General features: G+C 40.7%; 2 protein-coding genes across 2 annotated transcripts; both read left to right on the plus strand.

Annotated features, from left to right (window-relative positions):
• Positions 1 to 384: 384 nt before the first annotated feature.
• abcb10 (ATP-binding cassette, sub-family B (MDR/TAP), member 10) lies at positions 385 to 15,646 on the plus strand. Its single transcript, XM_085398987.1, has 14 exons — positions 385 to 2,845; positions 4,542 to 4,748; positions 5,541 to 5,743; positions 8,420 to 8,554; positions 9,087 to 9,233; positions 9,845 to 9,980; positions 10,074 to 10,169; positions 11,495 to 11,704; positions 11,795 to 11,874; positions 12,014 to 12,194; positions 12,713 to 12,756; positions 12,913 to 12,947; positions 13,104 to 13,162; positions 13,263 to 15,646. Exons 1-14 carry the CDS (start codon positions 2,410 to 2,412, stop codon positions 13,454 to 13,456), a joined length of 2,163 nt encoding a protein of 720 aa, XP_085255113.1. The 5' UTR covers positions 385 to 2,409; the 3' UTR covers positions 13,457 to 15,646.
• A 6,021-nt stretch (positions 15,647 to 21,667) lies between these two features.
• On the plus strand, positions 21,668 to 25,729 carry acta1b (actin alpha 1, skeletal muscle b). The gene is made up of 7 exons (XM_085399302.1): positions 21,668 to 21,823; positions 22,653 to 22,789; positions 23,293 to 23,617; positions 23,981 to 24,142; positions 24,577 to 24,768; positions 24,888 to 25,069; positions 25,231 to 25,729. Exons 2-7 carry the CDS (start codon positions 22,661 to 22,663, stop codon positions 25,372 to 25,374), a joined length of 1,134 nt encoding a protein of 377 aa, XP_085255428.1. The 5' UTR covers positions 21,668 to 21,823; positions 22,653 to 22,660; the 3' UTR covers positions 25,375 to 25,729.
• The last annotated feature ends 68 nt before the right edge of the window (positions 25,730 to 25,797 follow it).

The raw sequence follows: 25,797 nt of genomic DNA on the forward strand, positions 1-25,797 counted from the left end.
TCATCTCACTGTGGTAATGTAAATATAATATGGCCAATATTATAGTATTGTCAGATTATTATGATATATATATATATATATACATATACATATAAATAAAGTACAAAGTATAAAGTACAAAGTTGTTATGAAGTCTGTCACCCTTTTTTTTCTTTTTTCCCTTTATTTATTTATCCTTTATTTATCTTCTTATTTCATTGTACTGTATATTGTTACTCTTATTTGCCTTGTATGTCTACTGTACAAACTGAACTGGAATGACTGACTGTTCGCTTTATAATTTCAATAAAGTTTGGAGAAAAAAAACCTCTTCGGCTGCTCCCTTCTGGCAAAATTCTCCACACCCACCGCCGCGCTATGAATTGTGGGATATATGGGACCACGAAGCGTGCACCGGACCACGCTTGATATTTGGGGAAATCGACGGCACATTTTGAGTATGCATTTGATCACGCAAAATCGTCAACAATCTAATCCAGCTAACTTACTTAGCGAGGTACGAAGAACAGGCCCCAGGTCAGCCCCTAATCAGAAGGTCGGTGGTTCGATCCCAGGCTGCATCCTGGCTGCATGCCAAATATCCTTGGGCAAGATACTAACCCCGTGTTTGCCTACTGGTGGTGGTCAGAGGGCCCGATGGCGCCTGTGTCCGGCAGCCTCGCCTCTGTCAGTGCGCCCCAGGGCAGCTGTGGCTACAATGTAGCTTGCTATCACCAGTGTGTGAATGTGTGTGTGAATGGGTGAATGACTGAATGTAGTGTAAAGCGCTTTGGGGTCCTATGGACTAGAAAAGCGCTATACAAATGCAGGCCATTTTACCATTTACCATTAAAAAGATGAGCATAAATCAAGGACTTGGCTGGAATAGCTCAGGGTAATTTAATCAACCCACTGCTCGTTCTAATCATGACTAATGATATATTTAATCAGGTATCAGGGGACATAGATAAATCAGTTTTCACTGACAACACAGCCACCTGGAAGAGAGGAAGGGAGCCTGCAGCAGGTTTCAAATAAATTACAGGAAATAGGCAGATACAGATGTGGGCAGCTATGTGGTGATTCCTTTTTTCTCTGGAGAAAATGAAAATGATGCAATTAACCAGAAAGCACACGAGAGAGGACTGTTTTACCCATACAAAGCAGATATGACAGCAATAATCATGTTACTATGGTGAACAATCTCACAGAAAGAAAAGTTTTGTTTTACATAATCTCAGTTCTGACAGTCAGTCAGATTTACTATACAAAGCACCCCCCACTATATTATTGCCTAGAAGAGAAGGGGAGGGAAATTAATTTGTACTGGAAAATGTGGGTACGAGAGGAAATGGACGAGGTGGAGGTGTCACTAGGTAAACTGGCATATTTCAGCAAATACTATGCTAAACTGCCTACTGCAGCAGTTTGGATTCATAGTAGAATAGTACAGGTGCTGTAGTGCCCTGCCTTCAGTCCAGACTTTTCACCAACTGAAAACATTTGGAGCATCATGAAATGAAGAATACAGCAAAAAAGGACTTTTAAGCAGGTAGCAACCTCTATCAGACAAGAATAGGACAGTATTCTGCTCCCAGAAGTCCAGCAGTGGGTCTCCTGTTACCAGATGTTTACAGATGGTTGTTAAAAGAAGAGGGGATGCTACACAGTGATAAACACGGTTCTATCCCAGATTATTGAAACCTGTTGCTGCCTTCAAAATTAAAACGAACTCTTATTTTTGACAAGATGAAACATATTCACAGAATAGTAAAATGTCTCTTTAAAAAAAAAAGTTTTATACATCTTCTATGTTCTATAAAGGGTGGATTTATGAGATGAGATTTATGAGCCACCATGTGCGAGTGATCTGGGATTGTTTGGTTACGTCTGGGAAAGTTTATATCGTCAGCCATTGAAGTCGGCGTTGAGTTGGAAGAGGTATCTTGTGTACGCGAGACAAATCAGGGTCACATTTCCTGTTTATATCTTTTACCCTCTTCGTTAAAGTAGGTCTATCCTTTCCAGCGGACTTTCTGTTGGTCAGTATTTGGCAGCTGGTGTTTTCACTTCACCCGCCTGCCAAACGGACTTTTAGCGGCAGATGAGAGCGACAGGCGGGGTGTTGGTAGCTGTTCGGTGATAAGAGATAAAGTGGGTAAAAGGTGGCTGTCAGGAACAGATAAAATTGACAGCAACGGTCTAAAAGCGACAATGTAGCGGTTACAAGCTGTACGGGAGGACACGGTGTGTTGGCAGACCGGCTGGATGTCCAAAAATGTTTCTCCTGGTGGACTTACTGAACCAGAAACACATCGACACCCTCAAAGACTGAGTCCGGAGAAAGCAATACAAAGAGATTTATTTATATTTTTTGACGAAATCATCAAGTATCATATATTATCTGGTAAATAGCTGTGAAATAGGACGATGTGTCTTTTAATACGCGTGCCAGGCTGCACACACAAAGTGCATCTATCCAGGTTGAAGCTAATGCATTCTAGGTTGTTATGGCTGGAGCATCGTCCGACCTTCTCAGCTGCCCTCCGGAGGACGAGGCAGTCATCCGGGCTCAAATCCTCACTCCATCCGACCCTGGCATTCCCTGTGTGGGCTCCCAGGCCCTACATTACGGTCCTACCGCCCAGCCCCCTCACGGGTGTCCCTGTGCTCTGCGCACACAGCCGGACTCTCGCTCGCACACCTGTTGCCTTTGCTAGCTCTTCAGCGGCCTCTACACCCTCACCTGCCGGATCAGTGAAGACCCAGGCGGACACAGAAAGAAGCCAGGCCCCCACCACGGTCCCCCTGGAGGATGTTAAAAGGATTTTGAGACTGGCTCACCCGGAGAGAGGAAGACTGGCAGGTAAACTTTATGTGACCTTTTACCTTAAGGTGTAGCCATTAACAAAAACCATCAACAACATAACTGGATCATTAACTTTAGGTGTTTCACTGACAGAGTAAAAAGCATTTCTTATTTTTAAAGTGCTTTAACCTTAATAAAAACAAGGTGTCACTTTTATTGTAATTTTAGAAAACTGTGTCTGATACTCCCTTTTGTGGGAAATATACGTTGATTTTGCATTTTATAATTTAAATATCACTGACTCGCAAAATGTGGACTGCTGTAGGTGATTTACAATCATTAAAAAAAATGTAAATTTATTTTTAAACTTGACATGACGTGAATGTATTTTTAAACTTAAAAAAGCAGTGCTAGGGATTTAAAAGGAAAAAAAGAAATAATAGTAGGCTTGAACAGTAGGAAAGACTTCAAATAAAACAGGTGCCCAAAGTAAATGTGTTACTGTGGAATCAGTTCGTTTTTGTTTTTTTTAGTTATGTTGAGTGCCAAACACATTATATGCATGACAAACCCCACACTCTAGTCTGTGAGCTGTGATGCTACTCTGTGACATGTGCTGCAGAGTCCTAAAGCGTTGTAAACAATGATTTTGGTGCCCGGCTGATAGTGTCTCTATCTGCTGACACACTTTATCAGTTACCTTTAGGATATTTACAGCATTATGAAAGTTGATCCTTTCCTTCTTTTTTCCCGATGCCCACAAAAAACGTGTTAGCCTTCTGCTCAGTTTAAATTTCAGTTTTGTTCACAAAATGGGCAGCAATGTCAGAAAATGGACAGATGTCTATTAACCAAGGCAATATAGACTTGCTGTCCTAACCATACACAGCTCATTCACACTTATGTGCATAGCTGACACCATTAGGTCCATTTTAAGCCTGGAAAACCCCTGCTTATGTTGTGTAAATAGCTGTGGATTATTATTATTATTATTATTATCATTATTATTATTATTATTATTGGTCTGAAAACCTTCAAGCTCCCCTGGAGGTTTTTGCGTGTCGGGTTAAGTTTCAGAGCTGATGGTGTTCTGGCACACTTCATTTCTTCTGTTCTCTGGATTGATGATGGCACAAATATTACAAAAATAAAATCACAAATCTATTTCTGCTTGCCAAAGCTGACCTCACACATTAAACAAGAGGTTACTTCCTGTTTCTGTAGAAGTTTATTTGTAGTTTTATAAGGTTTTCGTAAGTCCTCCTGTTTCCCAACCCTCATGTCATGTGCATGCAAGCGTAACAATCAGTTGAAGTAAAACAGTGTCTACACTTTTACCATGTTTTTTGTAATCAGTGACAACCGGTCACCTCACTGTACTTTACAAAGTGGTCATTGTATTTTCTTTTAGGTTAGGGTTGCATTTCTTTAGGGTTCACAGTTCTTTAGTATCTCTGGCTTACATTAACCTCATCTGATCTCATGTCGAGACTGCAGCTGTACATGTTGAAGTCAAATGGTATTCATTGCCTACTATAAACCTTTCTTGCTCCTCTTTGCTCTGTTTAAAATATCTGTGACATTAGAAAAACCTCCCATAGTAGTTGTGTTGGTATAACTCTTTCAAAGAAGAAGATAAGACTTTGTTTAATAATTTCTAGCCCTGGGTTTTTATTTTTCACACACATTTAAAGTGTCACATTTTTGCTTTGGTTCTGATTTTTCTCTCTTTTTGTTGTTTTATCCACCACAGCTGCTATAGGCTTCCTGACTGTCTCCAGTGCAGTAACGATGTCAGCTCCCTTCTTCCTGGGCAGAGTGATTGACACCATTTACGCCAGTGCATCAGACGCCGAGACGATGACGGCCTCGTTGACGTCGCTGTGTATCATGCTGGCGGGGGTGTTTCTGTGTGGTGGAGCGTGTAATGCCGCCAGAGTCTACCTCATGCAGTCCTCAGGTGAGATTTACTCACCTGACGTAAACGAAGGCACTTAATTGGGTAACTATTAAAAAATTAAAAACACTGGACAGCTGAGACTACAGTTAAATTTGAGCTCTCTCCTCATGGTCTGTGCTTTAATCTTCATAGTTCAGGGAAATAATCCAAACAACCATTTAAGGAATTATTTATTTAAGAGATTGTTTGCAAAGAGTTGGATCTAAAGGTCAGTCTTACAGTGTGACCTGAAGGCTTTGATGTGATTGTGTTACCACAGAGAGCCTCGTGTCTTGCCCTGTTTATTTATTCAAAAACATAAATGTCACAACTACAAAGAGGTGGTTTTATGGAAAACTTAGAAGCTGTAGTTACTTTTGCCAGCCATTATCCCAGCACAGAGACTTCCTGGAGTCTCTGCTTCTTTTTCTTTCTCAGCCAAGAGTAACATTAGAGTGTTGGGGGGTGGGATGAAGAGCAGGACGTCCCAACCTCCTGTCTGGCTGAGGCTGTGTGGCTTCTTTTCATACTTGGAAATCTAAATTGGCTGTAGATGTGAGCATGTGTGTTACAGGATTTACCCAACCTCTCAATGGATGGATGGACATGAATGAGGGAATCTCCCAAAATGTTATTCTATCTCTTTAGTTAATTAATAACACCTGTAAACACTGAATTTACAATTGGCCAAATACTTACCCGAACATAATCAAGTGTGAACCAGACGTTTTTCTGGCATGGCCAAGTGCATGTAATTTTGCACAGCAGCAGTTGCTTTCTCCCTCTCTGATCACGTTTCCCATCTCTCTGCAGGGCAACAGATTGTTCGTAATCTCCGTGCCTCCGTCTTCTCCTCCATTCTCAGACAGGAAGTGGCATTCTTTGACAAGAATAGGACTGGCGAGCTTATAAACCGTCTCTCTGCTGACACGGCCGTGGTGGGCCGCTCAATCACAGACAACTTGTCAGATGGGCTGAGAGCCGTTGCCCAGGCAGCTGCTGGTGTCAGCATGATGGTGAGTACATCCCCTCCGAGTGTGTTGCTCTTGTCCCTCAGGTCATATCTGAACCCTCTATTATTGTTTTTTGTTTGTTTGTTTTAATTCTTTATTTGCAGTTGATATTCATAAATGCAAATTCGGAGCCAGTACGATCTCATATCTTCTGTTGGCTTTTACAGAAATATGAAAGTCTCATGTAATCTATTCTGGGAGGGATGGAGTGCACACACAAAGTTATGAAGAATTTTCAGAGCGACTTCGAATTGATGATATAATATATCTATCTACTCATGAATTGTGGGTGCTTTAGGCAGCAACCAATGTCTTTAGTGAGTGCTTTTTTTTTTTTTTTTTTTTTTTTTTTTGCAGGCAGAATATCAAATATGTATTCATTAGAGTGTATCAGAGGAGAGCTGCAAAGGTAGATGAGTGTTAAGTATGTGTTTCAGCCCTTTGTGAGAAGTGAATTAGTGAATGTCTGCGTCATAGGGCCTCATCAGCCGACATTCCCAGAATATATGCCAGTGATTGGTTTCCTGGAACCCACACAGCCACGTTTAGAATCTCCTCCTGCAAAATGTGCTTTCAGTTGTGGTGGGATAAACAAACAAATTAAATATGCCAATTCAAGTTCTTTCACTATCCGAGAATATGTATATTTCCACTGAAATTTAATACATTCAACTAGTTCTCATTGGATATTAAGAAATTGCTCCTTTTTTCCCTGCATTTCTCTTTAATGATTCCATGGTGTGAATATATTTATTTAATTATTTGGTCAAATGCTTTTTTTTTTATTTTTATAAATTTTAGAGATGTTGCCCTTAGTTGAATCACTTTGGTAAGCATCAAGGAATATTTTCAATATTGGGTCATTAAGATCTAGTCTGTGTCTAATGGTGTGTTCAAATATCTGAAAAAGTCCTGTTTTTCACAGTGACAGACCTTCCTCAAACTTGATCCATTTCATTAGGCTTAACCTCAGCATGTATTTGTAAATTATCCTCTAGTTTATCTTCTCTTCTTAAAATATCCCAGACTTTCAGCTGAACCTTGATCCATGGATCTGTACATTATTTATAAGTCAGGTTTTATATGCCACTAGTGCACGCACCAAATCCAGTGGTGTATATAAAAAAAATAATACGTAAAACAGTTGGGCTTACACCAAAGGAAAATCACAATGTGATGTTTTAAAAAATAGGTTTTAAGTTGCTCAGTCATAAATATTTTTTGTCATAAAGTGTCAAAAAACAACAGAAAAATGCTAAAGTGTATTTTATATAATATAAAAAATACTGTACGTCTACATGAAGACCAGCTGGGAACCTGGAAAAACCCTGTGAATGAGGGAGGAAGCATAAAAAATTGCTGATTAAATAACTGTGTAATGATTACTATGGACATAAATATTATAAAGTCAATGTCCTGGAGCCACAAAGATAATTATCCTCCTCAGAATGAGCCTTTTGAAAAGGCACACACACAGCGGTGAAGTATTTTGCTCTTATCCGTGTGACTTCTGGAAGCAAAGAATTGTTGGAAATGTCATCTTCAAGCTGAAATGTCACGTAGTTCCTGTTTAAAAAAACCTTCCTTGTATATCTCTCATGCTCTCTCTTACATTAAAGCTCTGTTTTAGTCATTGAGCAGCACTGGAGCAGAGCATGTCTGCTTTTGAAGTGTCTTATTATTATTTTTTCTGTGTCTGATCTGCAGCTTCTCATTCTCTGCTGCGTGCTTGTGGTCACAATGCTATTGTTAGACTATAAAACTGTTGTACAGCAGGTTTACCAAAATAATTATTAGCATGAGGAAATGAGTGTGAGGAGCTGCCACGTCTCTGACAAACAATGCTCATTACTAAAGTCACAAAATGTGTATATGTGAATATAAATCATGTAGAGTTTTGACAGAGAGGTTGCTAAATTGTTGCTTGCTTACTGGCCTTTTAATAAACTGGTTTATCAATAGTTCATTCTACCCATTTTCATACTTTATAAGATTTTCTTCATGGTTTAACCTCTCCCCCTTTACAAGGTGTTTTTACTTCTTGTAAGGAAGTAAATGTATTTCCACTTTTTGTAAATGGTCAAGGAAATGAATGGAAGTAATTACCGTAATCAGCTGTTAAACTGGGTGGATCAGAGTATCACAGATCACAATAGCTCCATTAGCTGTCTAAGTCTTGTGATGTGTCACTGTGACCTCACTGATTTAAATGCTTTCACGCTTAACAACAAAAATGCACCCAGATTTCCGCACAGTGGCTTCTACAGTGGATTCAATCAGATCAGAGCGAAACCGGCAACTTTTTAAAATTTTAACACAAGTTTAACTTTTACTATTTGAAGAAGAAAAGATTTTCTTCCTTGTCAAGTGAGCTATAACTGAGGTTTTAATGTTGCTGATTAACTCGATTAAACTTTTCAGTAGTAATACTGAAACAACGCCAAAATAAAATAACACTCTGTCTTCTTGTGGTTGGTGTAGATTGTGTATTGGCCCTTGATGTTTGGTGTGGAGTATTATCGTGACTTAGGATGGTAAATGAGTAAATATATTTTCTTTCATGTTTTGCATCTTTATCAAACTCTTAAAGGTCATCAGCTGTGTTGTTACTGTGAAACCATTTTCTATAAACTTCCTTCACCAGAACTCCTGTTTTCGCTTCTTTCTCTCTTCTTCTAGTTCTACGTCTCGCCCAGTCTTGCGAGCTTTGTGTTGCTGATTGTTCCTCCTATGGCCGGTCTTGCTGTCATCTATGGCAGATACCTTCGCTCAATCTCCAAGCGCACACAGGACGCACTCGCACAAGCCACACAGGTACCCAAACAGACCGACACCGCATCTGGGTTAAACAGCTTGAATTTATATTACTAGGATTATTGTTATGATCCAGTGTTTTGGTTTTTAAGGGTAGTTACCCAGTGTTTTTGGCCTTTTCAAAAAAGATCCCATGTAAGTCCTACAAATAAAGTTTTCAATTCTTCACAAAATAAATATTATTAAATATAACAATAATTTGATAGGCTAAATAATAAAAAGATACAATAAAAGTAAAAAATAAGTTGAAAATGTATAATAAAGATAAACTACAATATAGAGCCATGTAAATATATGACTATAGTGCATAGCTTAAATAGTTTACTAAGTGTGGTGACTGTAATTCAAAGTGGCTTTGAAGGCAGTCAGTATAACAGAGTGTTGTGCAGTAGATCCTTAGTTTTGTGTACATGTCATATAAGTGCTTTACTTCCTTAGGTAACTTAATTAAATAGGCAGACAGAGTAAATTTTCTTGTTGATAATTTGATTTTCAATCAGTGAAGTCCTAATAAAATCACGTTCGTGTGTAGTTGGCAGAGGAGCGAATCAGCAACATGCGGACAGTCAGAGCTTTCGGTAAGGAGCTGTCAGAAGTCGACAAATACACACAGAAGACTGACCACGTCCTCGGCCTGGCTAAGAAGGAGGCTGTGATGCGGGCTGGTTTCTTTGGAGTGGTGAGTACGTTTGTGTCCTTTCAGTGATGCAAATCAAATACGTTAGCAAATGAGGTGTTGCACTCAAGCTTCTGCTTTTTGCCCCATAGTTTGAGCTTGTCACAATCAAGGAGGTGTTGCACCATAATTGCCGTTTGATTCAGTTCTCCATGCAACGACGGAGAATATTTAAACCAGCCTGTGTGCATTAAAAGTTAGATAAAGCGCAACGCAGCATGTCCAGCGTTATAGCTTTTAAACAGTTACGTAGTCTATAAAACCTGCACGTCTTCTCTTTTCATAGCTTGGATTACTCTCCTTCTTTTATGAACGTGATCATATATAAAGCATTTAATCAACACCATGTGATGCACTGTCAACAATAAACATGCACTGTGTGTTACCTTTTATTGCAGGGCTGATGAGTTTGTTTGTTGTGAGGCACCAGATAAATGTGCAATATTTGTAACAGGCATTAAGACAGAGACTGGTGAGAAAACTCAACATTTAGCTCGTTGTGCTGGTTCCCTAATAGATGATTATCAGTGTAATTGAGGAGCAGTGGTCCCAAATGTTATGTTAATTAGATAACATGTGATCGGTGTGTGTGTGTGCGTGCGTGTGTATTTCAGACTGGTCTGAGTGGTAACATGATGATCCTGTCGGTGCTCTACAAAGGAGGCCTTCTGATGGCCAGTCAGCACATGACTGTGGGAGAGCTCTCATCCTTCCTCATGTACACCTTTTGGGTGGGCATCAGTATCGCAGGTAAGATGTACATATTCATACATACATACCAGTGTATGTAGCATGTGGATGTGCAGTTGCTGACAGCACGCTGGTTTTGTGTTTTACTTGCAGGTCTGAGTTCGTTCTACTCTGAGCTGATGAAGGGTTTTGGAGCCGGGGCCAGGCTCTGGGAGCTGCTGGACAGAAAGCCTGAGTTTCCTCTAAATGGTCAGTACACACAACATTTTATTATTCTGATTTATACCTGCGCGTGTTATGTTGTACTACTACTCACTCAAAGTGTATTTGTATAATGCCTGAGCACATTTTACCTCTAAAGTCAAGTTCAAGTGAGTCTTGGACCAGGTCCATTATACCAGAGATGCCACATACAGACCATTGAAACTCTCCTTTCTGTCAGTGTAAAGAAGTGCAATTTAACAGTGCCTCTCAGTTTTCCTACATTATAAAGTCAGAGTCAGCACGACTCTTTGTGCTTAAAGTTTTAAGAAATAAATACAAATAAAAGAAAAGGCTCTGGTAGTTCATAGCCCAGACTGTGCTGTAATTATAAATCATAAAGAAAATATCTTTTTTTTTTTTTTAAATTTTTTTATCCTCATTGTGGACCCAATGTCGATAGTGGAAAAACAGGAACTTAATTGTTTATATTGTTTATCTATTGCTTAATTACATTGGTTCCCTATGAGTGGCCATGGGGAGGTCTTACCGTGTGTGCGTGGAAAGAGAGGAGTTGAGATGGTTAACGAAGTGCAGGCCAGCAGGAGAGCGGGGAGGAGGGACGATCAATTTAATGGGTCTCTGGTTTGTTTGGGGAGCTGAGCAATAACTGCTCTGAAACCTGAGTACGTGATCTTAGCCTGGCCACAGAACTCTCGAGTGGTTTTGTTTGTGGCGGCAACTTAATCTAACATCGAACTGATCCGACTACCAGGTCTGCTCCTCAAGTTTGAGCTAAACGGCTCCTGTTGTCAGGTGTGCTTTAAAATCTGGGGCAAACTGGAGCAAACAAATTGTAGCAACCTGCCTAGTTGTGCTAATGTTTCTCTCACTGTTGTCTGAACTGAAAACACAGGCCCCTAATTTATTTACAGGCCACAACTGAGCTTCAAGTACAGTAAAACTTCTCAGATGGAGAAGCGTCAGAAATGCAAATCCTGACACATTTAGCATTTTGCTTTCATTTTTCCTTAATGAAATAAATAACCTAAAGCAAGTTTTCAGACTCTTTTCAAACCAGAACAAACTGTAGGTCAGAAACACAAAAAGTGGTACAGATGCTTTTATAAGCAAAGTATGACGTTGTTGCATAGAAGTGCGTTTACGCTGTATATTAATTTTCAGAGGTTTTATTGATAGTTTCAAGTTGCTACTATAAAACACAAGTTGATTTAACATTTCGAACATCTCTCCTAGAAACATTCATCTCACATTTACGTGTTTAAATGTACGATTTCTGTTTAAAATCAATCTCGAGTCGAGTTTTAAGCTTTGTCTGGTTTAATACAATAAAATCCTCTGCTCCTCCACAGAAGGTAAAATCCTCCCAGCGGACCAGCTGAAAGGCCAGCTCAAGTTCTGTGATGTCTCTTTTGCCTACCCGACACGTAAAGAAGCCCCCATTTTCCAGAATCTGAATCTCTTGGTCCCGGCCGGTAGCATCATGGCTGTGGTGGGGGCGAGTGGATCTGGGAAATCATCCATGGTTTCACTTCTTCTCAGGCTGTACGACCCCGATGCTGGTGAGAACGAGCTCGTTCTGTCCTCTCCGCCGTGACTGTAACACTTGAAGCTACTGATAAAGTGGATTTGACATGAATGTTTTTGTTCAGGTGTGATCACCATCGACGGTCATGACATCAGGGATTTAAATGCTTACTGGCTCAGAAGTCACATTGGAACTGTTAGCCAGGTAATACTTTAATGGTTAACTTGTTTTATACAGCAGATATAACGCACACCACACAAGTTAAATACGGCAAAAGCAATGCATAATGTATTACAATACATGACCTCTCACCCCTGCTGCACTTTTCGCCTCCCTCTTGCAGGAGCCGGTGCTCTTTTCCTGCTCTATCAGAGAGAATATCGCTTATGGAGCGACGGATCCAGATGCTGTAACCACAGAGGACGTCTACAGAGCAGCCAAAGTAGCCAACGCCTATGACTTCATCCAGACGTTTCCTAAAGGCTTTGACACTGTGGTGGGGGAGAAAGGAGTGCTGCTGTCAGGTGAGGAACCAAATCAACTATTTATGAGCCGACACTACAGAAAGTTTTATTTGTGAGACTTAAATGGGAACTATTTTTTCATCTGTCCAATTCCTTATACATTTATTTGTGCTTTCACTGTAGTGCCTTAGACTGCTCTAAATGCTCCCAGTATAAGATAAATTTAAAAAATATATATTTAGTGCCATGAATTAAATATTTAAGAGTAAAAATATGGAGCTGAACATGAACACAATAGACCTCATTTAATTTGTTTTAATTACTGAGGAAGCATGTTCAAAATTCTCATCATGAATGGATGGATTTAAACTCCAAAATCATTTTATGTTTTAATATTTGATACTACCTGTTCAGAAGCTCTATCTTTAGACTTTAAACTCCTTAAATGGGCGCAGGTTTCTTTTTTGAAAGCTCGCGCTATCAGAGCATCATTTCATTATTTCTTTCTGGGGTTTTTAGCTGCTGTTGACTAACTTGACTCTGACTGTGCACATAATTACCTTGTGTCTGTTTGTCAGGTGGTCAGAAGCAGAGGATAGCCATAGCCAGAGCTCTACTCAAGGTAAATAGACCGTAATTGTTTTACGCATCTAGAATCATTGCATTCACCGAAGAACTTGAGTAGATTTATTTTGACTAGAATCTTCTACTCTTTTTCCAGATTTCCTTTTTGTGTGAAATGGTGTCTTTTAATCATATTTGTGGTTTCTTTCCACAGAATCCAAAGATCCTGCTTTTAGATGAGGCTACCAGGTGAGAGACGGGGAATGAATTATAACTTATCATACTTTGTTGATTTGTTTGTCATTGTTTGCTCATCTGAACATGAATACGGATTGTAAGTAACCTGTGATAGAAACTTAGTTTAAAGGTGGATATTAATTTATTTTAATCTTCATTTTTCTGTAGTGCGCTGGATGCTGAGAATGAGTTTCTTGTCCAGGAGGCTTTGGAGCGTCTGATGGAAGGTACACTTTACCCGCTTTGCTTTCCCTGCCTTTCCTGTTGCGTCACACATACGTAACCACACTTATATTTTATTTCGTGCTGTTGTCGTCCTTTTAACAGGGAGGACAGTCGTGATCATCGCTCACCGTCTCTCTACGATTAAGAACGCGGACGCTGTTGCTGTGCTGGACCAGCGGCGCATAGCTGAGTGTGGCCAGCCTACTGAGCTGCTAGGAAACAGGCAAGGACTATTCAGGAAGCTGATGGAGAAACAGGCGTTTCTACAGGAAGAGCAGCAGCGAGCACTTATCTGATAGGACAGGGAGCACGGATGCGTGAATGATAGAGAAATCAGGAGGTGAGGTCACTGTCTGTGATAACCTTTGAACTCCAGTTGAAGGGAAGCCACTGGAAAAAATCAAATTTTATTTAAGGCTGAAGCTTTTCTTTCTGTCTCGTTGCTGAAAAGACTGCCGTACATAGCATCACATGTGGATCACTCAGTACTTTTTGAAAATATCTCATCTTATGCTGAAGAAGGTGAGATTAAGAGAAAGGACTTATAACTACAGTTTTAGGGGAAAAGCTCAAATCCTGTTTTCTATCATTCAGACGTTCAGGAGGAATTTTGAAGAATTTAAATGTGACACTGTGTCTGCATCTGGATTTCTTTTTTTTTCTTTTCTTTTTTTTTGGTCAAGTTACCAAAACAGTCCAGATTGATTTTTACAACTCTGCTAAATGTATATTTGTTTTTGTCTCTCTACAGCTGATTTTTTTTTCTATAAAGACTTGAAGCCTTTTACTGTCATATTAGTGTCTAAAGAACTAATGAAACAAATGAGCAGCTATATATATATATATTTATATATATGTATGTGGTGTTTACACCCTTGTAAAACAGGACTGAACACTATTTTAATACATTTTGATTAATGTAAGCACATTTGTCAGTTTTAGTCTAAACCAGTTACACTCGTGTAACTGTTTGTGTTCAGGATTTAACTGACAGCCTTGAAACTGTTGAACTCTACTGTCTTTGTTTGTCAAATGTAATACAAATGAGTTCAGATGCAGGGTAAAGCTGACTGAGGCTGCTGAGCAGACACTTTTATGTTTGGAGATCTGCTGCTCTCAAGGAGGAAGGACACTGGAGTCAAGTCAATAGCGTCTGTGCAGGTCTGCGTATCATCAAAACGTCTATTTCACTGTCAGAAATCCACACTTTCATCATCTTATATTGTTTTCAGAAAGCTATGCAGCGCAGATGAGAGTTTAACCTTTTAATTTGGAAAAGCCGAAAACGGCATTGCACCTTTAGACATGTGAGTGTACATGTGAGCACAGATGACGCTGCTTAAAACTGCCTATGTGGCACAATCGTCTCCTCTGTGCACAGCCGGGTGTTTACTGGATGTGCACTTGGCTGGCTTTAAGTTCTCTATAGACATGTAACCATCTACATGTAGCTACAGTGCTGAAGCTTATAAGACACAGACTCAGAAGCGATGACACTCCTGCATAAATATTAGGTTCATAAATGCCCTCTTCACGTCTCACTGAGATTCTGTTTGAGAGGATATTCCTTCATTTTTAACCCAGACATGTAAATGTCCTGAGGCCAAATTCCCTGCTTCTCTATCAGAAACGGCTCCTTTTGATTTGTCGCTGTAGAGCCCAGTTAACCTTTGTAACGAGTAGCTGGGAACATTACTGATGAAAAGTCTGCATTAGTTACTAAACTCCTTTTATATTTCAGTGAGTGAGAAAAAACAAGCAACATGAAGGACTCGTATAATTTATCACGTATCATTAATATAGATGTTATAGTGCTGTCTTACACATATTTGCTGTTTGTTACATTTGGACACTCTGGTCCATTTTGAACTAATTAATCGTTGGAAACTGTCTATGACAACTGGCTAAAATATCAATTTAGCTCACAGTTTGTAGGCAGTGATGTGAGGTGGCTCATAAGTGACACTAATGCAGATGTAGTTTTAGGGGAAATTAATCCGGCATTGATCTGCAGTGACTTATCACTTTTAGAGTTATTTATTTATTCATTGCAGCGTGTAGCCTGTGTTTCAGGTGGATTTTATCTGTGTGTTCTTTATGTTAAGTATATTGAACACAAGGTGGTTTATTGTGGACCCGTTTCTTTATCATTTTTTTTTTCACTTTAGAAGGAAAAACAATTTTACTCAAATCACATTAGAGTTTCACATCATTGCGACATGTTAGTCCACATTTTAGAGCTAAGTTTACTTGAAAAGTTGCCTTGAATGTCTTTTTGCTAAACTGGAGAAGCTGGAGAGTAAATTCACTCCACACTAAAGTAAATGCTGAACGTCCAGCTGACAGCAGGTCAATGTGCTCACACAACTCACAGCTGCAAGTTTCTTTTTCTTTTTCTAACTTGTAAATAGTGACATATAAATATGACACGGTGGGTTTATTATGATACTTCTATGTAAAGATAAATAAAGTAAAATACTAATAAATTGCTGTGTGTGTGTGTGAGTTTTATGTGAATTTTTTGTAAGTGGTTTGTTATCATACACAGCTACTAGTCCCCATAGAATCAAATTACACCAAAAGTCACCCCAGGGTGCTTAATATTGTAAAGTAAAAAAAACATAGAAAACCCTAACAATCAGATGAACCCCTATGAGCAAGTACTTGGTAACAGTAGGAAGGAAAAACGTCCTCGTAACAGAAAGAAACCTCCTGTAGAACCAGGCTTGGGGAGGGGCGGCCGTCTGCCACGACAGGTTTGGGGATCTGGGGAGGGAGATGGGACAAAAAGACACTGTGAAGAGAACCAGAGCTTAGTAACCAATGATTAACAGGCCTTTTATGTTGCGGGTCAAACTGGCCTGTTTTAAAGTTAAAAAAAAATTTTCCCTTCGATTTTTTAAAGTATTTTTTAACCCCCGCATGTTTATATCACATAGATACTGTCTATCTTGCGTGCTGCACAATATCGTTTATTACTTAGTAAATACTGATATCTATGACTAGCTAGTTTATTGTGATGGTGCTTTGTTTTCTCTATTATTATGTTGCTCTTTGTTGTTTGCTGTCTCCTCTGTTTGTTTTTGTTTGTTTTTTTTTTTTTTTTTTTTTTCTCCATACAGGTGACCCAGGAGTTTTTTTTTTTTCTCTCTCTCTTCCCCCCCCTTCTCACCGTCTCTTCTCCCCTTTGGTTTTCTTTCTTTCTCTCCCCCTCTCTCTCTCATTCATTCCCCCTGTCCTATTTATTAAAAAAAAAAAAAAAAAAAAAAAAAAATGACAAAGGATGAACTGAAGCTCTGCCATCACGTAATGTCGCATACTGCTGTTTCTGATGTCATTTAAAAACAAAAAAAAAACAAAAAAAAACATAGATAGTGTTTGGGTCAGTTCGACCTGGCATTCAAAGTGGTTGTTAAAGGGGTCAAAATCTATTTGTTTTATGTGCAGCTGTGAGACACATTTCACCACACGCACAACACTCCCTACATGAGGTTCTATTGACCTCGTGTAAACCGCGTGAATGCAGGTGGCGTTATGACTTCTTCTCCACCCACATTGAGGGGACACTCGCCAGCAAGAGAGCAAAACGTGTAAAGAATCTCTGCAGTGGAGTCCTGACAACATTCCACAGCTACATATGAGACATTCTCCTGTCAGAGTTTTACCGAATGAGCAGCAGAATAAAGGGTCATATCCCTGAAAGCTCTAAAATTCAACTTTGATCATAGAGGAGGAGGATCTGTCTGCTGATGAAGACCATCGTGAAGTTAATTCTGAATGTGAACCAAATAAAGAAACTGATTTATATTTCTCCAATCATGACAATAACATCAAAATGGTGAAATAGTCATCTTCATCCTCAAATATACATCAGGCAAAACTGCAACATAAAGATGGCCTTTTTGGCTCCCAGAAACAAATCTAAACAAAACCACATGCGTAGCATAGAGGAGAGAAGGGACATATTTTAAACAATCAGCCACGTGGTGACAGGTGTGCTTCCTCTTAAGCCCCGCGTCACACGGGTTGCCCACCTCCAAACCAAACCGAGAGAGTTGAATGAGTTGAATGGTCATCACACTAGTATTTAAACAGTTTACAAAGAAGCTGTTACACTCCCACTCTTCAATTGACTTTCCACTACAGTTCCAGCAGAAACCATGTGATGATGAATCAAGCAGTCCCAGCTGCTCTGCCGTTCTGTCATTATATCACATTTGTTCATCCATATTACATAAGTATCTGGATGATTACATTTTCAGCCTCAATTCAAGGAGTTTAATAAAAGTGTTGCACTAACTTGCAATGTAATATCCACGGGAAATAATTCTGTAGTTATCCACTATAGGTGCCTCTCAGGGCTTTTGGTGTTGCTGACTGAGAAGTGCTTTTATTCTTGAATGTATCCGGTCCGTGATTTGACCACTGTTAAAGTCTCTCTGATTGGTTTATTTTGGTTAATGATGAGCTCCTTCATTTGCACTGACATCACTTCACTTCATATTGAGAGTTCAGGTGAACAGCCTCTATATTGTTAACACTTGGGGGGGAAAATCCAGATGTTTTATCAGCTAAATTTGTCATGAAAAAACTCAGTTGTCCAACTACTTTGTGCAAAACGGCAGTAATTCTCCTCATGTTCATTGACCTAACCGCGTTTCAGTGCGTGCCTGTGCAGTGTTTCAGGCTCTCACTAGGTGGCACTGCTGCTTCATACACTGAGCTACCTTCCTGCTGTGAGGCTCTCACTTCAGGTTTCTGGTTCAGTCCTTCATACCAGACTGAAACCTCATGGTTGTGATATGATTAATGTGTATTCAGCTGCTGGTAGGTTGTGATGACAGTGCTGTGATCTTTGCTGCAAATAGACCGTTGTCCCATCTGCTGGCACACAGACAGGTCGTGGCATTGAAGGGATGCAGTCGATATATTTATCCTTGTAAAACGTTTGTTACACCTGGGGGGGGGGGGGGGGGGCAGCTTAAAAGTCCATGAAGATGAATCAAGTCTTTAAAATTTGAAATTTGTCAGTTCTGCTTTGTAAATGACAGGTTTTATAGCACATCCACACAAGACTGAACCACACTGAAAACATCTGGAATAAAACAATGATTTGATGAATAGTTTTATTAATTCTTGACCTTAGTGACCAAATAATGCTGTAAAAAAGACTATCTAATTTAAAGTCTAAATATCTGATCTTGGAATATTTCTGACATATTGCTCAAGACTTTGATGTCTTGCTGCTTCCATTAGTTGGCATTCAGCTTAAGACTATAGACTTTGGGTTCTCCCCTGCACCAGACCAGGTCTCCAATTCCAGCTCCATGTGCTGCAGCTCCCCTCACCGATCCCCACGTGACTACACTGAGCTATTTGAGGAACGCCAAGAAAAGAGGTCCTGACCCTTCTTGGCCTTACACAGCAGCATTCAAAGTCTTTATTTGTCACTTGGAAACACCACACAGAGCCTTACATTGCTAAAAAACAAACAAACAGGAATATAACTATATAATATATAATAATAAATATAACTAAATAACCAGAATAATTTACGTTGCGTTTTGAATCTCAGTCATGCCAAAGCACCATATGGAGGAATCTCAGGAGAATTTCTACAGTCACATAAAGCAGAGAAGACTCAATATAATTTTGAGAAATCCACCGAATAGGTAGCCATGCATCAACCTCTGCCTGTCTTTGGCATGTCACACCGCCCATCATCTTCCATAACACTGCCCACATGGTGACATTTTACCATCTTCATGTTATGCTCACCCCGAGCACTGGAGGGTGATTCCATGAGCTGATTGAATCAAAATGAAGAGAAACAAGAGCTGATAAAGGAGCTGATATTTTATGGTTGTGTTCGATTTTTACCTGTCCACTTACAACATCCTCAGTATCCTCAGCCACTCCTCACAGCAGCAAAATGGACAGCAAGTTCATTTAAATCTCCAACATCAAGTCCTGCCTATTCGCTCTTAAAATAAAGAAAGATCTACTGTACATGTCGAGCATGCTGCCACACTTTAAAAGGTAGCACGCTCATGTACAGCAAGAGTATTGGTTCCAGCTACTGAATGCCTGAGCTTGTGCTATTCTTACACGTTCCCTGTCACTCTCGCCCTCTGTGCTCCCATGATAGTCCTGAAACTTTCAGCTGAAGAAAGCCTCACTAGAAAAGTTGCAGGTAGGCAGCCACAGAGACTGAGGGAGCTTTTACAAAGAAAATACCCTTTTCCTTCAGCCTATTCACGTCTAAAAAGTGTCCAAAATGCTCTCTGTCACCAAACTACATCTAATTTTCAAAACACACAAACCCCCCAAAATATTCTACCCTTTCCAAAGTCTCTGTCTCTCTTCAGCTGCCTCGGTCACACATCTTCCGACCAACTGCACTCATCTTTTCTGCCACCTGCTGCACACACCCTTTCACCTCCATCTTCCTCCTCCCTCTATGCTCCAGGCTTGCTCTCTCTAATCTCCTCCCCCTCGGCCCCTCTGACCTCCTCTTGCGCGTCTCCCTCTTGCGCTCCCCAACAACTGCCCGTCCCTTTACATTTTAGGTGTTTCACTGGCCCCCGGATCCAAAATGGTTCACAGCAAGTGCATAAAAGTAGCTCAACCTTGCTCTGCAGCTCCTCCACCCCTTCAGCCCCCCCACACACACGCAAACACATTCCCTAATCCACATTCTCTCTACTTTCGGCCTGTACCCAAGGAGGCCCTGCTCATTTGCTCTCATCCACCAAGGCATCCAAGATTTTGTCAGCCTACCTCCTCTTTTCCTATTTTCATTGACATATCAGTGAGCACAGGTGCTGCAGAAATGCATTTTAAGTTCAGGAAGGAACCACTGAATTACTGAATGCAATTAAAAATTACCTGATTAAGTCCTCTGTTTACACAGGCAATCAATTCATTACCTCCAACCTCTTGCAGGCCATAGTTAGGAGCTGTAATGACAGTCCAGGTTATGTAAGACTATGTGTTGATATTTCTCTCTTCCCATTGAAACCCAGCTCGATAAGTAAAATATAGAGCAACCCCTTTTTATCAGTCAATATGTCCATTATTGATAAATTACCCATCATGATATATTTCAAAATATTTGCAATTAGATGTGTACAAACAGCCACAGTCAACACAAATAATCTACAAAGAAATCCTTGATCTAAGATCTGAATATTAAAAAAATAAATAAATGAATAATTAGTCATGTTAATGCTGTCCTGCTTTCTGTATGCTGCTTTCAGGTAGGAATTCCAGGAGTTGCCAGACCCATTGTGATTTTTTTTTCTGTCTGATTGATCAGTTCACCATAAATATGATTCTCTTCTCTCCTGCTTTAGATCCATCTCTGTTTTTGTTTTGTTTGTTTTTTTGTTTCTACTCTAATCTAATCCTCTCTCACTCCTCCTATGGAGTTATTATAACCACCTTGGCACCTCCTCTTTCATTCCTTTCGGTGTATCCGTCAGTAATACACACTAACATGCATGTACACACACACACGCACGCACACACTCTCCATTTGTCACACACGCACCAGCTCCCCTCCTCCATTGGAGTTATAATTAATCCAACTGCTTCACTGACAGAGCAGAGTAGCCCCTTCAAATAAGGTTTCAGCTGCTGGCTACTTCGAACTTAGAGCTCCGTGAATTTGAAGCCACATGGGCTGCAGGATCCGATTTTGAGTTTAATTCATTGCACGTCTTGATACACGATTTAATGCATCTTAATACATTTGTGGATGCAGTTATAACTGAGAAGGGGGGGGGGGGGGGGGGGGGTTACGTTTGCAATCTCCTAATTCTGATTGGTTCTCTGTACATTGATCAATATGTTTAGTATTTAGTGTTTTTAAAAAAAAGAGTATATTTAAACTAGCAATCAATGAATAAAAAGTACACTTTTATAGCAACACTGTAAGTTAATTCTACTCTAATTAATGTGATTAATTAGAAATAAAGGGTTAATTCTGACATATGATGGCTGAAATAATGCAGTACATATTTAGCTGTTATATACAGAATTTCCAACTTCAGCTTTTGTCCGTTGACCTTTAATAAACCTGTATTAATTGAGTTATTAATTGGCCCTGTACAGCTCTCTTCCTGGTTGACCTGTCAGTCACTGCTTCAAGCCCTGGCCCTCACCGTGGCCTAAATCTGTTCAGATGAGGGAAGCATATTCCCATTTTAAGGCTGGATGAGGCCTACTAGCAACAAATCTATAACCCTGCTTGGTAGCAATTGGCGTCTCCCCTAGAAACACTCCCCAGTGGTCCGCATGGTCCTTATACGGCCCTCGAGGTGGGACCGCGAGCCTTGATGGGAGGTCAGAGCGACAGTTCCATATATGGCGCGCGCTCTCTCCACGTCGGGGGCGCGCAGCGTCACTTGTGATCCCCTCCTGAAATCCGATTGATGGAGTGCCCTCCTTGCCTTCACGTCGGCACCCCACCTCCACCCACTCCCTAGCCTCGGCCTGTCAGTATCCTAATATGGCAGAGGGCCGGGATGGGGGCCAGTGCTGAGGTTTGTGAATGGTGGACGTTCGGTATAAAAGGTGGACAGGCAGCAGTAAGGACTGTAGCTGGTTCAGCAGCAGCACTGGTTGGGTCGTTCTCTCCGAGCCGCAGACACACCCCTAAGGTAAGACCCTGCTAGGACCTGACACTCCTGAAGCCACTCATCCAGGCTGGGACACTAGACTAAGCCTTAACCGGGGAGCCACTGCAATTACTTAGGGGCAAAAATTAGGAAGGACCACCGGGGACAGGAGGCATAGGACTTGAGGCTGATTTGGGGCAACACGACTGCTGGAGGATAGCTAGACCATAGGAGAGACCTGAAGGAAGAAGAACTGTTTACAGTTGAGGAGGCAGAACACAAACACTGTGCTTGACAGGAGAAGCCTAAACTATCAGATCTGTAATTAAATAGACTAAATAATTGATAAATTGATAGATAGGTAGATAAAACATTTGGACTGAGTTTCTGGTCTGATCTTAAGCTGTTCTACTTTATGACAATTTAAAAACGAGAGAAATTTACCTGAGGGAGGATTGGTGAGACAATGGGAATACTAGGGATTTTGGTTCAACTTTAGCTTATTTTAGAGCCTTGATTTCTTCTAAGATTAAATAAAAAGTAAATCTTAGACAAGTCTGGCCAAATTCCAATAGAAAATTTAAAAATAATATCAGTTACTTTTAATAAGATTTAATTGACGTTTACAAAAGATACTCATCACGCGTTGGTTTGTTAATGCACCATAGATTTATATAGCGCAAGCAGTGGACTTGAACAGGTTCATGCTCCGTGAAATTATTTTTAGTCTTTTTAGCCACACGTAGGATGAGAATACAAAATAATGATAGAGTTAATCAACGCCTTACTGTGTAATTCATTTCTGTCACATACATTATGGATTTGATGTGATTTAAACTCAAATATTTTGTCTTCCTCTCCTCTCTTACAGAAGCCAACATGTGTGACGACGATGAGACTACCGCCCTTGTGTGCGACAACGGCTCCGGCCTGGTGAAGGCTGGCTTCGCCGGAGACGATGCCCCCAGGGCCGTGTTCCCCTCTATCGTCGGCCGTCCCCGCCACCAGGTAAACAGCGAAGAAAATTAACCGATAGACTTGATATTAGCCTGGACTAATTGGCGGCAGTCATTATTTCACACTCACTAATTGTCACACCTCACCCATCACACCGTTCAATATCAAGAAATACAATTAACCTTCCAAAAAATAAATTAAAATCAAAATGCAATAAACAAAAACAATAAATTAACATTTTGGATTGTTAAAACATTTAACATTTATTGCTAAAAATGATTGTAAAAGTTCAGCTGCTTGCGCAGCTGATATCAGCGCAGTCACAATATTTTTGGCTTCTTTTACCTGGAGCAGCCTTTAAATTAGTAACAGATGAAGTGCCAACTTCACAACTGCTCTGTCTGTCTCTGTGACTGATATGTGGCACATTTACGCAATGGTCACTGTGTCTGTCCGAAGACTTTAATCTGTCCAGGAAAGGTCGCACATCTGTATGGATCAGTTGACGTCCCCGGCTAACCTTCCTTTTATCTTCCCCTCTCTCCTCCCTTCAGGGTGTCATGGTCGGTATGGGTCAGAAGGACTCCTACGTCGGTGACGAGGCCCAGAGCAAGAGGGGTATCCTGACTCTGAAGTACCCCATTGAGCACGGCATCATCACCAACTGGGACGATATGGAGAAGATCTGGCACCACACCTTCTACAACGAGCTGAGAGTGGCCCCCGAGGAGCACCCCACCCTGCTCACTGAGGCCCCACTGAACCCCAAGGCCAACAGGGAGAAGATGACCCAGATCATGTTTGAGACCTTTAACGTCCCTGCCATGTATGTGGCCATCCAGGCTGTGCTGTCCCTGTACGCTTCCGGCCGTACCACTGGTAAGACTGACATAAAACAAATAAACAAACATAGCTTACTAAACACATAAAACACATATAGCTAGTTTACCTTATTACTTAATAATATGTTACTGACATAGTCAATCGATCTAACATAAATGACAATAACTATTGAGGGAGCAATTTCACAACAAAACGCTTTTACGCACAACTTTTACGCACACTCGACCAGCCTTTCTGGAACTGTTCATGTAGGTTTATTTGACTTTATCTCGTAAATTCACCCCCAAAGCACTCACTTTACCCATGATTTTACGCACAAAACGTATTTTTTAACCTTTTTTTTTTTTTTCGTTTTTTGTCGCTCGGACTTTACTAAATTTTCTCCGTGGCTCTCTATAGGTATTGTGCTGGATGCTGGTGATGGTGTGACCCACAACGTCCCAGTCTATGAGGGTTACGCCCTGCCCCACGCCATCATGCGTCTGGACCTGGCTGGTCGCGATCTGACCGACTACCTGATGAAGATCCTGACTGAGCGTGGCTACTCCTTCGTGACCACTGGTGAGCAATTGAACAATAATCAACACGGCCTGAAAGAAAGAGGAAAAAGAAAGAAGGAAACTAACATTTTCTAGCAAGACGTTATCTGGGCGAAGACGAGTCTAAATTGTCAGTTAGCGTTCACTTTTATTAGCAGTGTTTGGGATAATTTGCTATGACATGCTTTGATCAAAGATTTACCCATACAGATAAAAAGGCGCAGCAAATAATTGTCACACTTTGTGAGGCCTATTAATGCCCACATGCGAGCATATTGATACTTAAATGTAAAGATATTGTTTTAAATAGAGTGAAAATAAGATGTGTACATGTTCACAACAGCGAAGAATTTGTGTAGTTTAGCCCATTAAATCCGTGTTATTACGCACATTAGTATTTCACGCTTCACGCTTTTGGCACTCTGAATAATAACTTATCAACTTATAACTCCACAGCCGAGCGTGAGATCGTGCGTGACATCAAGGAGAAGCTGTGCTATGTGGCTCTGGACTTCGAGAACGAGATGGCCACCGCTGCCTCCTCCTCCTCCCTGGAGAAGAGCTACGAGCTTCCCGACGGTCAGGTCATCACCATTGGTAACGAGAGGTTCCGTTGCCCCGAGACCCTCTTCCAGCCTTCCTTCATCGGTACTTCAAAGAATCAGTTCTTTAAAAAAAAAAAGTTTTTGCCACCAAATAGACTTATGGAGGCTACTGGTACATACCGGGTAATAATTTCTTAACACTTTTTCATCTCATCTGAACAGGTATGGAGTCTGCTGGTATTCATGAGACTGCCTACAACAGCATCATGAAGTGCGATATTGACATCCGTAAGGATCTGTACGCCAACAATGTGCTCTCCGGCGGTACCACCATGTACCCTGGTATTGCTGACCGTATGCAGAAGGAGATCACTGCCCTGGCTCCCAGCACCATGAAGATCAAGGTACTTGAAATTGAACTCAAATCAGAGAAGCAAAAGCTTCAGAGTTTACAAGAAGATTGAAATATTTTATGCATAAATTGGCAAATACGCACCCGATTTCACTGAACACTTGTTTACTTATAGAAACCGGCACTTTACTAATCCACTCTTTCCTCCTCCAGATCATTGCTCCTCCCGAGAGGAAGTACTCCGTCTGGATCGGTGGCTCCATCCTGGCTTCCCTGTCCACCTTCCAGCAGATGTGGATCTCCAAGCAGGAGTACGACGAGGCCGGCCCCAGCATTGTCCACAGGAAGTGCTTCTAAATCCTTCATCTTTTTCTCCAGCTTCTCCATCATCTCAATCATTTTTACCACCAGCCATCTGGAGATCACGCAAGGAGGAGGATCGACCTCTGCGGCACGACAACACTCTGCTGTCGATGGACTGTCTGTCCGCGCTGCTGACATTCATATGCATTTTTTAATCCTTTCAAAAATGTGCATATTTTATGGCTGTCTGTTGTCTGTGTTGCACGGAGAAAGGCTGTGAAAACCACCACTGAACCATGCATCCACCAAAAAAACTTTAATAAAAAAATAAGAACAACATGTTGCCCAACACATGTGAATGTAAGTGTATATACATATTGATAATTTATTAAAGTCCATTATTTGGTAACTTTGCCCCTGGTCTTGTTTTTCCGGTATTGGCAGAGGATGACAAACAAAAGCGCAGGGAAATCAGAC

The sequence above is a fragment of the Rhamphochromis longiceps genome, linkage group LG1, assembly GCF_057381845.1.
Source record: "Rhamphochromis longiceps isolate RC_006_pf linkage group LG1, R_longiceps_female_GT1.1, whole genome shotgun sequence".
Classification (NCBI taxonomy): Eukaryota; Metazoa; Chordata; class Actinopteri; order Cichliformes; family Cichlidae; genus Rhamphochromis; species Rhamphochromis longiceps.

Excerpts from the sequence above, each read along its gene's own strand:
- abcb10 (XM_085398987.1), top strand. The coding sequence starts at position 2,410 with ATGTGTCTTTTAATACGCGTGCCAGGCTGCACACACAAAGTGCATCTA. Across the intron at positions 11,705-11,794 it reads GCTGTACGACCCCGATGCTG|GTGTGATCACCATCGACGGT; the intron begins GTGAGAACGAGC and ends GTTTTTGTTCAG. Across the intron at positions 12,195-12,712 it reads GAAAGGAGTGCTGCTGTCAG|GTGGTCAGAAGCAGAGGATA; the intron begins GTGAGGAACCAA and ends TCTGTTTGTCAG.
- acta1b (XM_085399302.1), top strand. The coding sequence starts at position 22,661 with ATGTGTGACGACGATGAGACTACCGCCCTTGTGTGCGACAACGGCTCC. Across the intron at positions 24,143-24,576 it reads CTACTCCTTCGTGACCACTG|CCGAGCGTGAGATCGTGCGT; the intron begins GTGAGCAATTGA and ends ATAACTCCACAG. Across the intron at positions 25,070-25,230 it reads CCAGCACCATGAAGATCAAG|ATCATTGCTCCTCCCGAGAG; the intron begins GTACTTGAAATT and ends TTCCTCCTCCAG.